The sequence below is a fragment of the Schistocerca piceifrons genome, chromosome 1, assembly GCF_021461385.2.
Source record: "Schistocerca piceifrons isolate TAMUIC-IGC-003096 chromosome 1, iqSchPice1.1, whole genome shotgun sequence".
Taxonomy (NCBI): domain Eukaryota; kingdom Metazoa; phylum Arthropoda; class Insecta; order Orthoptera; family Acrididae; genus Schistocerca; species Schistocerca piceifrons.
In genome coordinates, this window is record NC_060138.1 from 1,040,459,980 (window position 1) to 1,040,472,566 (window position 12,587).

Below are 12,587 nucleotides of genomic sequence, written 5' to 3' on the forward strand. Positions count from 1 at the left end.
TTGACCCACCCTTAGCCCTGATAACAGCTGCCGCTCTTGCAGGCATATGTTCAATCAATCAGGTGCTGGAAGGTTTCTTGGTGAATGGCAGCCCATTCTTCACAGACTGCACACTGGGGAGTGGTATCGATGTCGGTGGTGAGGCCTGGCATGAAGCCGGCATTCCAAAACATCCAAAAGGTATTCTATAAGATTCAGTTCGGGACTCTGTGCAGGCCAGTCTGTTACAGGGATGTTATTGTCATGTAGCCACTCGGTCACAGGAGATGCATTATGAACAGATGCTTGATTGTGTTGAAAGATGCAGTCACCATCCCTGAATTGCTCTTCAACAGTGGGAAACAAGAAGGTGCTTAAAACATCAATGTAGGCCTGTGCTGTGATAGTGAAAACAACAAGGAGTGCAAGCCCCCTCCGTGAAAAACACAACCACACCAGAACACCACCGCCTCCGAATTTTACTGCTGGCATTACACACACTGGCACATGGCATTCACCAGGCATTTGCCATACCCACACCGTACCATCAGATCACTACATTGTGTACCATGATTCATCACTCCACACAACATTTTTCCCCTGTGCAATTGTCTGGTGTTCACACTCCTTACATCTGTGTACCGTGATTCGTCACTCTACACAACATTTTTCCACTTTTCAATCGTCCAACGTTTACACTCCTCACACCAAACAAGGCATCATTTGGCATTTACCATCTTGATGTGTGGCTTATGGGCAGCTGATTGACCATGAAACCCAAGTATTCTCACCACCCGCCTAACTGTCATAGTACTTGCAGTGGATCTTGATGCAGTTTGGAATTCCTGTGTATCCATGTCTGTCTATTGCACATTATGACCCTCTTCAACAATCAGCGGTCTCTATCAGTCAACAGATGAGGTCGGCCTGTACGCTTTTGTGCCGTACGTGTCCTTTCATGTTTCCACTTCACTGTTACATTGGAAACAGTCGACCTAGGGATGTTTAGGAGTGTGGAAATCTCGCGTACAGATGCATGGCACAAGTGACACCCAATCACCTGACCATGTTCAAAGTCCATGAGTTCTGCAGAGCAACCTATTCTGCTCTTTCACGATGTCTAATGTGTGAGGTTGCTTATATGGAGTACCTGACAGTAGGTGGCAGCACAATGCACCTAATATGAAAAATGTATGTTTTTGGGGGTGTCCGGATACTTTTGATCACATAGTGTATAAGCTATTCGATTAGATTTATTGTAGACTCCCAGATTTTTTAAGTGTTCTGGTATGGAAGGGGAGAGGGGGGGGGGGGGGCTCTTAAAGCCAGTGTTATACAATTTCAGCACAGGGATAGCAAAGACAGCGACATCAGTTTCTGCTCATGCAGCATACAACATCTGAAATATTGAGGTATATAATTTTAAATAATGTTTACTGTACAATTTCTCCTAAATACAAACAAATAAAACTCTTACTTTGATAGTTCACAATGAACACTTATTTCAATGGAATAAAAAGTAATTGGAAATTAACATTCCCTCACACATCACAAAGCAGTAAGATATGAAATGCATTGCGCCTCAAAATTGAATGTGTCTGCATGCATACTTGTGCCATGTACAGATAGAATTTCATAACTACCATGAGAAGGCAGAAATATTTTGGTGGGGATCAAAGTAAGAAGAAACACAGTCTGGTTCCACTCAGTAATCAGTTCATCTGAGAAGAGAAGAAACTGAAAATTACGTTCATTAACATAGATACTATACTGTAAATGTGGGCAATGTGTAATTCTGTGCATTCGTATGTTTTTCATCGTGAGATCTACATATGTAATCCATAATAATAAGCCTGTTCATTGCTTTCTGAATGTTCGTTCTTGTTTGGTCCCTAAACTTTGAAAAGAATTCAAATCCATGTCACTGATACTTCCTTTGAATCATTCCAGTGACTTCTTTTGTGTGCTGTTGCATGGTACTCTTAAAGCAGACCACAAAGCCTGCTGCTTTGAGGTATTAGATCAAGGTTGGCAGAAGGCTTACAAATTGTATTTGAAATTGAATGTCACAAGTGAAACACACACTTGATTACCCAGATTTTTCATATTAAGCTGTGTAAATAAAAAGCAAGAAGAAATTATAATTTATCAATTGGCATAACTCATTCGAACATCAGAAGAACAAAATCATCCTCATGGTCACAAATTTGTAGCTATCTGTAGCAACGGCAGAGTCAATACTGTCTGTTCGATCGATGATTAATAGACTGTGATATGGATCTATCTCTCATCACAGTGTTAAACCAACATAATTGTTGCAGAGTTCTGCCTGTGTCATCAGCCTCTCATAGCTATTGTTCATTAGTGGGATTTTCCTATTTCCTTGGAAATGAGACCCAAGTAAATGTGCATATTCTGCATGGTGAAACACCAACATTCCATTTTTCCAGATTCACTGGTATTGTGCATCAGTAACAAATAGGGATAGGAAAATTCTTGTGGGTGAATGAACAATAATAATAATTATTGTAGTAACAGTGACAAATTAAATTGAGTGAAGCTTACTGGATTGCATAAGAAGGCTGACGATTAAAAATAAAAATAGGCTGATCAGTTGGCGCAATGCAAAGGTTTTCGTAGCATTTTGTTACAGAATTTTACTCTGGCTATTTTCAGAGACAAAGGAGGAAAACTGAAGTGATACACATTGATGGTCCAGTGAGAGCTAAACCAGCAACTAACCAGTTCACAAGATCATAAAACAAGCTTGGTGCCACAGAGCAAACGTGACAATGCTACATTTAGCCCTCTGCCTCACTCTGATCATAGTTGATGCAGACAGTTCACAACATGAAATACAAATTCAGTTGTAGTTTAAGTGTGGAATTATCTTCCGAGGGTCAAAAAATTAAGTTTATGATTTCTATCGCATATAAATGCGATAACTATTCAGATTATTTCATTAGTATGAAAAGAGAATATTGTGAGAATTTAGCAGGATCACTCAGCAGTAATGCTGAAAGTAAGTGATGATCATGAGGTGCTAAACATCATCAACAATATTGCCTTTCCTCAACTGCACTGGTAATACAAAGAAGTTCATGGTTAGCTCACAATGTCCTCACTGCTTTCCATAGCATGCTCCAACCAGGTCTCAGTGGAGCTGCACTAGCATTCATCAGTCTTAAGGATGGCTTCAAACCAACACCAGATTACACCACTGAAAAATACAAATGAGTTTCACAGCTATTCCATTTGACTTTTGGTGAGAGCTTATTTTAACAAAACCAAAAATGTGAGCAAGACAATCATGTCCACAATGTCAAGAAATGGTGAGATACTATGCACTGTTGACCTCAAATGACTGTGTCTACATCAACTCTTGTGTTATACACAGCTAAAATGTCAGGAATACCACCAAAATATGAAGACATTATGGGTAATAGACTAATACATCACTGCCACAAAGTAGAAATTCAACTTTTGGATTCACAAGGAAAAATTTAAAGTATTACTACTGAAGAAGAAACAAAACAGAATAAATAGGCAAATGTGCAGTTGTGCTCTTTCATATATTTTTCACTTCAAGTTCTACCATAGGAAATGCACACTAACAAGCATGTTCAGTGCTTTCGCGATTTATCCATCTTGTCTGATCACGATACGATGAACAAGGTACAGAATCTTGCCACTGGCAGTTGCTTCAGATCTTTTCAGAGACTTTTGTTTCTTTTGTTGGTGATTAAGATGATATTCATGAATCAGACAACTGTAGCTACTCCTGGAAGGTTGCCAGGAGATATATGACATGGAGGATTAAGATTCACCACTTACTAGTGACAGTTAGCAGCTCAATTAAAGTAGTAGTGAAAGGCAGTGATAAGATACAGCATTTGCAGCAAAATTGGAACTGATTTCAAAATCAGCTACCATTTTAGAAAGTGAGCCCTTTACAACTAAGCAGACAAGGCACTGCTGCAGTAAACACTCTTTCATTGCCATAATTGTAGCTTAGGCAGAAGTATGCAATGTGTAAGATGAGAGTAGGTAACCTTTTTCGATTCAAAAGGGTTTACTTTACTAACCCAGTATGTTATCTTAAGTGGGAATTATTCAGATTATTTCATCAAGCTGACAAGGAAAAGTAAAACAAATTCAGCAGGCTCAATCAGTCCCTCACTCACAAATATCTACCATGACAACAGAATTGGCAAATAATGCCTACGATGTTGCAAAGTCTCAACTGCATTAGTGGCTACTATTTTTGTAGCTGGAATTTTGCATGATCTGATCTGGACAACCAGTCTAGCATGAGACGATGTGCTACATTGGAAGTCTGGATCTGAATGTGTGAAGTATATGCAGAATTGCACAGTGCCCACATTTATACTTTAGTATCTATGTTAATGAACATAATTATCAGTTTCTTCTCTTCTGAATCTTCAAATGAATTGATTACTGGTCAGCATCAAATAATTAGTTAACTGTGTTTTTTCTTGCTTCCATTCCCACCAACATACTTCTGTGTTCTTGCAGTAGTTGTGAAATTCTATTTGTATGTTGCACAAGACTGCATATAGACACAATTAATTGTGAGGTGCAGTGTGTTTGATATCTTACTGATTCGTGATGTGTAGGAGAAGATTGATCTTCAGTTACTTTTTATTCCACTGAAATAAGTTTTCATTTCAAACTATCGAAGTAAGTGTTTTATTCATGTGTGTTTTGTGGAAATTGTACAGTAATCATGATGGAAAATTATATACCTCAATATTTCATACACCGTATGCTGTATAAGTGGAAGCTAATATAACTAGCTTTGATATCCCCCCTCTGAAATTGTATAACACTGGCTCTAACAGCCCTTTTCCACGCCAGGAAGCTTCAACAATGAGGAATTTTAGATTAAATCTAATTCAATGTCTTAAATACAGATAGTCTGAAAGGTGATGTTAGAAAGTATTGGGAGGTTGTTGTTGTTGTTGTTGGTGTGGTCTTCAGTCCTGAGACTGGTTTGATGCAGCTCTCCATGCTACCCTATCCTGTGCAAGCTTCTTCATCTCCCAGTACTAACTGCAAACTACATCCTTCTGAATCTGCTTGGTGTATTCATCTCTTGGTCTCCCTCTACAATTTTTACCCTCCACGCTGCCCTCCAATGCTAAATTTGTGATTCCTTGATGCCTCAGAATATGTCCTACCAACCAATCCCTTCTTTTTGTCAAGTTGTGCCACAAACTCCTCCTCTCCCCAATTCTATTCAACACTTCATCATACTCAAGAGGACGTCATTATCAGGAAAAAGAAAACTGGCATTCTACGGATCGGAGCGTGGAACGTCAGATCCCTTAACCGGGCAGGTAGATCTGAAAATTTAAAAAGGGAAATGGATAGGTTAAAGTTAGATATAGTGGGAATTAGCGAAGTTCGGTGGCAGGAGGAACAAGACTTATGGTCAGGTGAATACAGAGTTATAAACACAAAATCATATAGGGGTAATGCAGGAGTAGGTTTAATAATGAATAAAAAGATAGGTGTGCGGGTAAGCTACTACAAACAGCATAGGGAACGCATTATTGTAGCAAAGATAGACACGAAGCCCACACCTACTACAGGAGATACTAGAAGGTATCAGATAGATTATATAATTGTAAGACAGAGATTTAGGAACCAGGTTTTAAATTGTAAGACATTTCCAGGGGCAGATGTGGTCTCTGATCACAATCTATTGGTTATGAACTGTAGATTAAAACTGAAGAAACTGCAAAAAGGTGGGAATTTAAGGAGATGGGACCTGGATAAACTGACTAAACCAGAGGTTGTACAGAGTTTCAGGGAGAGCGTAAGGGAACAATTGACAGGAATGGGGGAAAGAAGTACAGTAGAAGAAGAATGGGTAGCTCTGAGGGATGAAGTAGTGAAGGCAGCAGAGGATCAAGTAGGTAAAAAGACGAGGGCTAGTAGAACTCCTTGGGTAACAGAAGAAATGTTGAATTTAACTGATGAAAGGAGAAAATATAAAAATGCAGTAAATGAAGCAGGCAAAAAGGAATACAGACGTCTCAAAAATGAGATAGACAGGAAGTGCAAAATGGCTAAGCAGATATGGCTAGAGGACAAATGTAAGGATGCAGAGGCTTATCTCACTAGGGGTAAGATAGATACTGCCTACAGGAAAATGAAGAGACCTTTGGAGAAAAGAGAACCACTTGTATGAATATCAAGAGCTCAGATGGAAACCCTGTTCTAAGCAAAGAAGGGAAAGCAGAAAGGTGGAAGGAGTATATAGAGGGTCTATACAAGGGCGATGTACTTGAGGACAATATTATGGAAATGGAGGAGGATGTAGATGAAGATGAAATGGGAGATACAATACTGCGTGAAGAGTTTGACAGAGCACTGAAAGACCTCAGTCCAAACAAGGCCCCAGGAGTAGACAACATTCCATTAGAAATACTGAAGGCCTTGGGAGAGCCAGCCCTGACAAAACTCTACCATCTGGTGAGCAAGATGTATGAGACAGGCGAAATACCCTCAGACTTCAAGAAGAATATAATAATTCCAATCCCAAAGAAAACAGGTGTTGACAGATGTGAAAATTACCGAACTATCAGTTTAATAAGTCACAGCTGCAAAATACTAATGCGAATTCTTTACAAACGAATGGAAAAACTGGTGGAAGCCGACCTCGGGGAAGATCAGTTTGGATTCAGTAGAAATGTTGGAACACGTGAGGCAATACTGACCTTACGACTTGTCTTAGAAGAAAGATTAAGGAAAGGCAAACCTACATTTCTAGGATTTGTAGACTTAAAGAAAGTTTTGACAATGTTGACTGGAATATTCTCTTTCAAATTCTAAAGGTGGCAGGGGTAAAATACAGGGAGCAAAAGGCTATTTACAATTTGTACAGGAACCAGATGGCAGTTATAAGAGTCGAGGGACATGAAAGGGAGGCAGTGGTTGGGAAGGGAGTAAGACAGGCTTGTAGCCTCGCCCCGATGTTATTCAATCTGTATATTGAGCAAGCAGTAAAGGAAACAAAAGAAAAATTCAGAGTAGGCGTTAAAATCCATGGAGAAGAAATAAAAACTTTGAGATTCGCCGATGACATTGTAATTCTATCAGAGACAGCAAAGGACTTGGAAGAGCAGTTGAACGGAATGGACAGTGTCTTGAAAGGATATAAGATGAACATCAACAAAAGCAAAACAAGGATAATGGAATGTAGTCGAATTAAGTAGGGTGATGCTGAGGGAATTAGATTAGGAAATGAGACACTTAAAGCAGTAAAAGAGTTTTGCTATTTGGGGAGCAAAATAACTGATGATGGTCGAAGTAGAGAGCATATAAAATGTAGACTTGCAATGGCAAGGAAAGCGTTTCTGAAGAAGAGAAATTTAATTTTTTGACTCTATGCCATGCTTCAGGGTAAGTAACAGCTGTTTTTATCTTCAATGTTGTTTTTGAGGCTAGGTGACCAACAATGTGATGAGGGAGTCTGGCTTCCAACAGACTCTCATTAGCTCAGTGCTTTCCCTCACGCATTGTGATGCAAGGGTGGTGTGAGTTCTTATTTCTAAATTATAGTGCAGACCAGTACACTCGAGGTCCCCCTTTTCCATTTTATTAAATGGAGCTGTGAACTGTCAGGAGAAATTCTTTAACAAAATCTAAAGAAAACCTTTACACATTGAGTGTTCTCACAAGCTCAACTCAGAAATCTGTGTTAATGGTCGCAGATGTCTTTTTTGTGAATACCAAGCTTTGTCTTTGTACAGATGTCTCTGAAGAACTATGATTAAACCATCAACAACATGAATTTGTTTTGTTCATCTCATAGGACCCAAATCAGGAGAATGGTTATAAATGAATATAGTTCTTTTGTGCTAAATCTGTGTAATAGCAATTAGGCACCCTTGCAGATGCTTGCTGACACCAGCTTTAGCAACTTTCATCCACTCTGGATAGCTTCAAAAATAGTCATTTTTATTGGTTTAAATCTAATTCAGTACCTTAAATATCACTTTTGATCAATATTAAGTTCTCCATGGATCCATACATGGACCTCAAAATGTGCAGTGTGCCTGCATTGCATAGAGAATGCACTGCAAAGTATTCAGACAGTTTATCACATACATTTAGCATAAGAAATCAAACAACAACAGTAAAATTCATTACTGTACATTTACTCACTGTGGCTTCACAAAAGCATACAAATTCCTGACAAAAATTGCATGAAGCATCACTTCTAAAAGAGAAATAAGTGAGATATAAAGCATTAATAATAACAGTAAACAATATAGTGAGCTATTCTGATTGAATAACAAACTAAAAAATTAATATTGAGCCATACTCAAGCACTGCATATTCATGTAATACATTATTCATCATATAAAAATGGGTTGTCTGCCTCCATTGCCATTGAGCTTGAAATGCAAATCATACTGTAGGTATTTTTTGTGGAGCATCACTCAACAACAGTAAAGTATTTTATACTCTCCAAAGCAATGAACAGTAGATGATGCTTTTGACACAGGGCGAGGAGTGCAGCTCCTCTGAGCAGCTACTGCCAGTTGCCACCAATTGGGCCCTGGAGGGGTCTGATGCATGTGGCATTCGAAGGCAGACAGTCTGCTAAGAGATCTGCCACAAAATGTTACGGGACAGAACTGTCATTACTGACTTGTCAGAAAGTAAAATATATTGTAGCTGTGCTACCGTTACACTCAGAATGGTAGCATTCAGATGGAAGGTGCTATAAACATTTAGGCAACAAGCAGTTTTGACTGCAAGATGCTGTTTACTGCTAGACTATGGGTGTATATGTAGCATAACAACTGAAACAAAAGACAAGACTTCCTCCAGGAATTGCCACAGCCTATAATGATGCCAGATTGTGTAGATTGGTGGATTTAGAGTATTATCAATGTGGACACATTATTTATCCCATGTCATGATCGGTGCAGGCATAAACCTTGTAACAGACAGCTGCTGGCCAAGTTTTATGTCCAATGGTGTATGTCTACACATTTGGGGCAAGTTTTTTACTATCTCTTAAATGAAAATTGTTTCAGATCTTTTGACTTTTTCTATATTCATAGGAACCATTTCATTTAGTATCAGTGGAATAAACAATAGCATATCTCTTCTTTTTTTGAAAAAATATTTGTGTATTATATATTCCCATGTGTTGACATGTTCACCATTCTTGAGGATCTCTTCATGATGGATATAGTGAACAAAATGTATGTGTAACTGGTACATTTGACATGGGAAATATTATATTATCTATCTGCTACATTTTTCATGAACATACTTGTCTTGTTTTTATGAGAGATTTTTCATACATTCACACAATAAGTTTGCCAGGTGCACTTACACACACACACACACACACACACACACACACACACACACAAAATTCTGTATTCAGAGGGGGTGACAGACAGAGGAAGAAGAGACACTGGGATGAGGGTGTGGATACAGGGTGAGTGAAGTAGGGTTCTGATGGGGGAGACAGATGTAGCAGAGGGCTAATGGAGACTGCAGTAATGAGGGTTACAGGAATGAGAGATCTGTTGCAATGAAAATGCCCATCTGCATAGTTCAGAAGAGCTGATGTGGGTAGAAGGATGCACATGGCATGGTTGTGAAGCAGCCATTGAAATGTTGAGCTCTGCAGCCGCATATTCCACCACTGGGTGGACAACTCTGCTCTTGGTCAGGTTGGTGGTGGCCATTTATTGCTGGGTTTACCATGTCCACATCAGACACCCTAATTTACTGACACTTTTTAGAGTGTGTATAGGACCTCCATGAGGCCAAGGGAAAACAAGTAAAGTACATGAAACTGAAATTAAGTTTTTTGAGAAGTTGGATAGGAGTTGGAAAAAAGAAATACATGAGAAAGAAGGGAAATGAAAGTGTTAGGAAAATAACACAAAAATAAAACACACTACAGGCTAAGACAGAAAAAAGATTGAAATGGTATGGGTATGTGAAGAGCATGAAGAAGATGGTGCCTAGTAAGATGCACAAGAAGGAAAAAAATGATAAGAGATCAATGGGAATTCCAAGGAACAAGTGGCAAAGAGGAGTGGAAGAAAGCATTCAGAACTGAGGAAAAGACTGGGCCACAGTGATGGCAGAGAGGTTGTTGGATACCAGAGGTGACGGAGAGGCATGCATTCCAAGCCGACTCTGCCAATGAGTGGAGGTGAAGAAGATGATGATGACAATTACAGTTCAGAAATGCTTTGGAGGAATTATTTCTGAGCACAATATATTTTGTACTAGAAGTAATGCAGCTGTATCCTTGAACTGTTTTTAATTTTAATTGTGTTTGTAATACAGTGTATGGCAATCACAGAGAAGTTGCAATAAATGCTTTTTTCTCTATGCAGAATGTATGTCACCTGAATATATGAGAATATGTGACAATTTAAAACTGTCTGATGGAAAGGTATTTGAAACTGAATCGCTGCCTTTGATGGACAGTGCATTATGCCAACTGAGCATGCTTCTTGGACCAATTTTTAACATGTTGGAGAGAGAGAGAGAGAGAGAGAGAGAGAGAGAGAGAGAGAGAGAGGGAGAGGAGGGAGAAGTAAAAAAATTATTCTCACTTTTCTTTATTGACATAAATTATCAGCAATGACCATTAATGAAACGAAGCAAGTAGTATAGGCTAATGATACAAATGTTGATGATTCTTTCACTAATATGTGGATGTCCTATTAACACAAATATTTATTTATCTTTCAGGCAAGGGACTTCAGAGGAATTGGAATATCTGTGGTGACTCTTTTGCGGACTATTGTGGGATATAATATTTATGAATCAATTCAGAAAGCTGATTGGTTTTTTGCTCCTATATACTATATTGCATATGTAGTATTTGTTTTCCTCATATTATTGGTAAGGCTACTTTAAAAAATTGTAAGAATAAGTGTTTCAACAGCCATGGTGAATGTAATTGTGAAGCAAATGCCTTATATTTTCAGAATATGTTTATTGCAATTATTGTATATTCATATTCAGAAGTAAAAGCTGAGATAGCTGTTATGGATGATGATTTACATTTGACTGACTTTTTGAAAAGACACTTCAAAAATGTGATGGAGAAATTTGGCGTATACAGCACATATGAGCCAAAGTCTAAGGACAAAGAGAAGAAGCTCACATATAACGATATTAGAGAAATTTTACGAGAGTGAGTGTGTTAAAATAACAGTACAATCTGCATTAATTCCAGTAACTTATCTCATTTCTGACTTTTGCTTCATTCATTTTTGTTAAAGGTGCAAATTTACAGATTTGGAGATAGAAATGTTTTTTGCAAAATACGACATCACAGGAGAAAGAATAGTAACTGAACATGACACACACAGAATGTTACGTGATATGGGATGGGTGGACAAGGAAGACGAAGGTTGGTTATGACTCAGATTTTAATTAAGGCCTAGTCATAGGGGCAGTTTGGTAATTCCCAGTAGCTAAACAAAATTCAATTTGAAAATCAAAATAAAAGTATCATTGAGCAACTAATTCATTACTGGGTAAAATGTGTTTGAAATTCTTTTAAATTATTCGAACATCATACAGCTATTCAAATTTGTATGGTACGCCCTTCAAATTATATAAAGTTTGACCTCATCACTTATCCCCAATAATTGTCAGTCTGTAAAATACAGTGTACCTTTTACTGTATTATTCAAGCACTTGTTAATTTTGCTACAAAAATTGATAGTTTGATATATTTTTGTGAGAGGTTTGCTTCCATGAGTTTATGAAAGAGGCATTTTTGACTTTGAATCAGAGAATTTCTCTATAATAAAGTACCATTCTGGTGTGATTTATTTAATACCTAATTGAGAATTTCTAAAGTTTTCCAATATTTTTTATTCAATTTTTAAAATTTTTCAAGCCTCAAATAATATTTAACTTAATACAGACATTAGTATTAGAGATATTCATTTATGTTAAATCTCATGTACCGTAATATTAACATATTACCATATTGGTTTACAGATGTGGAACCAGAAGAAGATTCTGGTGTGTCTGTAGATGAATTTGAAGAGTAAGTATGTTGCCTAGGAAATGTAACAACACTATATTCCATTTATGTCGGTGCAGTTATTTTAACTAAATTGTTAAGTGACAGCAAGTTGTTGTTTAATTGAATGGTCTCTGGAGTGTGGAAAGAAATCAAAGATGTACATTTTACTTCATTTATTTAATTTAAGCGCTACACAGCAAAATAACTTTACATCACTGTATTACAGTGATAATTCCTAATTATGAACTAAACTAAGATATTAAATTTAAGAGTTCCTGCAAAGATTCTTTTCAATGGAGCAGAAGGAGTTGCCAAACAGAAAGTTCTTCAATTCACTCTTAAGCTTGACCACATTATCTACATTACATTTAATGTGCTTTGGTAGGTTGCTGAACACATGTGCATCCATGTATCTGTTCTGTAATAATGTTAGCCCTACGAAGTCTTTGTTGGTGTTACTTTTGGCCTTTGTCTTATAAATGCTTTTCATTATTTTTTTGGAATAAGAGATAGGTTGGTGATGATATATTGTGCATATATTTGTGTC

At 37.7% G+C, this 12,587-nt stretch overlaps 1 protein-coding gene across 1 annotated transcript in view; it reads left to right on the forward strand.

Moving 5' to 3' along the window:
* The window catches only part of LOC124777425 (polycystin-2-like), a 43,678-nt gene extending 31,613 nt beyond the window's left edge, over positions 1-12,065 (forward strand). The window contains exons 4-7 of the mRNA XM_047252826.1: positions 10,747-10,899; positions 10,986-11,194; positions 11,283-11,413; positions 12,013-12,065. Of these exons, the coding sequence (XP_047108782.1) occupies positions 10,747-10,899; positions 10,986-11,194; positions 11,283-11,413; positions 12,013-12,065 (546 nt within the window). The remainder of the gene's footprint in view (positions 1-10,746; positions 10,900-10,985; positions 11,195-11,282; positions 11,414-12,012) is intronic.
* Positions 12,066-12,587: the final 522 nt, after the last annotated feature.